Source organism: Dipteris shenzhenensis, chromosome 3, assembly GCF_047967505.1.
Source record: "Dipteris shenzhenensis isolate YYH24624 ecotype China chromosome 3, Dip_SZ_1.0, whole genome shotgun sequence".
NCBI classification, from domain to species: domain Eukaryota; kingdom Viridiplantae; phylum Streptophyta; class Polypodiopsida; order Gleicheniales; family Dipteridaceae; genus Dipteris; species Dipteris shenzhenensis.
The window spans coordinates 31,112,643-31,114,966 of NC_141598.1; the positions used below are offsets into that span (position 1 = coordinate 31,112,643).

At 41.2% G+C, this 2,324-nt stretch overlaps 1 protein-coding gene across 1 annotated transcript; it reads right to left on the reverse strand.

Moving 5' to 3' along the window:
- Positions 1 to 487: 487 nt before the first annotated feature.
- On the reverse strand, positions 488 to 1,937 carry LOC147903651 (protein LATERAL BRANCHING OXIDOREDUCTASE 1-like). Its single transcript, XM_087372959.1, has 3 exons — positions 1,508 to 1,937; positions 1,007 to 1,325; positions 488 to 885 (listed from the first exon to the last, which is right to left on the reverse strand). Exons 1-3 carry the CDS (start codon positions 1,918 to 1,920, stop codon positions 604 to 606), a joined length of 1,014 nt encoding a protein of 337 aa, XP_087229085.1. The 5' UTR covers positions 1,921 to 1,937; the 3' UTR covers positions 488 to 603.
- Between the last annotated feature and the right edge of the window lie 387 nt (positions 1,938 to 2,324).

Below are 2,324 nucleotides of genomic sequence, written 5' to 3' on the forward strand. Positions count from 1 at the left end.
AGGCCAAAATCTTATTCTCTTTTTGGAACAATAGTTGAAAATGTAAATGTATTACAAGCAAAACTAGTCAAGAAAAAAGATGCCTATCCCATAGGTCACCTATAGATTTGGGTTCTTTGTTTGAAAACGATATTATCTTAACAATCATGGTTTTTCCACTTGAGGGACTTTGAAAAATTCTTCAAACAACATTACTTAGGAAAGTAAATTAAAGGTTAATAATCATAAATGTACATTTTGATTTGTTATCTAAGCTTAAAACCAGACGGTAGAACTATAGTACTCATTTTTTTTAAAGCCATGCTATACACATGAAAAAGATGCCCGTCTAATTTGAGAAAACATGAAAATAGTTATGGCATAATAAAAAGACGCATAACGCAATGCTAAAAATTTGGGAAAGAATGAGCGTATAAGGAAATTTTGTTCTCTTTAATTCCAACATGAACATAATAAACATGGTATAGACAGATATACATATCTGGTCGGTATATAGATATCTGGTCGTAGTTGCATTTGTCACTTAAGTGACTTATTGATTTCTCCATAGCTCTACATTCACGAGCCATACACAATACGAAGCCTCTTCATAGGCTTAACTTTCTAAGGGCATGATTTGGCCTTGTCGGTTTCATACATTTCAAGGCCCACTTCTGGAGTATCCTTGTCCATGTTCTTCTTGTTTTCGAAACGAAGCTTGAGATACTCCTCGTAAACGAAACCATGGTACTTTGCAGGCTGCCCTGTCTGGGTGGTAAATTGAGGCTGAGGACTCATAAAAGTCTTGAGTCCAGGCGTGTGGAAGTAAACCAAGGAGTAACGAGTCTCCGCCTTGTTGTTCATAACGCGGTGAGTAACACTTTTGTATTTTCCATTGCTCCAAACCTTCAGAATTTGACGATCACATGATCCAACATATTAACAACAATCCTGTAGAGACATGTATACACGAGGAGAATTCGCCATTTATATCACATCAAAGAGCATGAAATCATAGAAAATGAACCTGTAGCATATCGCCGATGTTGATAGTAAGAGCCCCGTCGATCGGTTCTACAGTAACCCATTCATGGTCTTTCATAACCTGCAGCCCCCTTACCTCGTTCTGTGCAAGCAAGGTTAGCACGTTAGCGTCTTTGTGCATTGAAATGCCATAAGCTGGTTCCTGCGACGCCGGGGGGTAGCAGAACATGGTCAAAGCGTTAGTCTTCTCCTTGCAGAGATCGAGAATGAAATTTGTAGGAAGGCCCAAGCTCTCGGAAACAAGGCCCATCAGGAAGACGCCTGTCTTCTCCATTTCTTTCAAAAACTTTCCAACAACCGGCCTGCAAATTTCGAACCAAATCCGAGCGCTGAATCAATCTCTCTCTCTTCCAATGTAAGACGATGAGGACCATGTGATGCTCGATCAAATAAGAATCGCTATCAGTTTATAATAGCAGAAGCTAGAAACTTACAAACCGTGTCGGACATGGTAGACTGAGTTTTAGAGATAAAACTAACTGACTTGAATTCCTGTGGATTCTCGGGCCATATGTTGTAGGGAGAGTATTGGAGAAGAATCTCTTCTTCATGGAAGAACAGGATGTGCTCCTTAGGGTCAAGGGCACCCCTAGTGTAATCGTCATTTACATATCCAATGGCAACAGGTGCATCTGGACTGCATCGGGCTTTGAGTTTTTCTTCAAGCGGGAGTTGAAAGAATTCTTGAGACAAGGCGAACACCTTTTCTAGAAGAGATACTGAGAGGCCATGATGGACGACTTGAAAGAAACCCCATTCTTCAGAGGCCTGTCCGATCTGTGCAACGATGGCTTTGCGAATCTCGACGTTGGTAGGATGTTCGAAGAGGGGGGAGAGGTCGATGACGGGAATGTTTGGGCGAAGCACGGAGGAGGGTGGGAGTACCTGAGCGACCATGCTGAGGAAGTCGATTGCTTCAGTGTAGGCATGGGCGAGGCATGCAAGGCAATCAGATATAAAGCTTGTGTTGTCGGAGTGCATAGCAGAAGAGCCGAATATGTATAATCGAATATGTTGATCAATGAGAATCTCCACATTGAACACGACAAAGGTAGATTAATAACAACTACATGCGCAAGTTGTGTGATGCTCCTCTTCTTATTTTGGCTAGAATACATTCAAGAAAACAAAGAAATAATAGTAGGCAACTCTCGTGCACAAGATGATTATACTTGGTAGCAAGTTCTTCTCAAGTGGTGAAGGATGTCCAAAAAGAACTAGTTTGGGTGGAAATGAAAAGTATTCTTATTGGATTGTTAGCCATGATGGAAGAAGTTTTCAGCTCATGACCTAGAGGCATG

Excerpts from the sequence above, each read along its gene's own strand:
- LOC147903651 (XM_087372959.1), bottom strand. The coding sequence starts at position 1,920 with ATGGTCGCTCAGGTACTCCCACCCTCCTCCGTGCTTCGCCCAAACATT. Across the intron at positions 1,326-1,507 it reads GAGAATCCACAGGAATTCAA|GCCGGTTGTTGGAAAGTTTT; the intron begins GTCAGTTAGTTT and ends CGAAATTTGCAG. Across the intron at positions 886-1,006 it reads ACATCGGCGATATGCTACAG|GTTTGGAGCAATGGAAAATA; the intron begins GTTCATTTTCTA and ends CAAATTCTGAAG.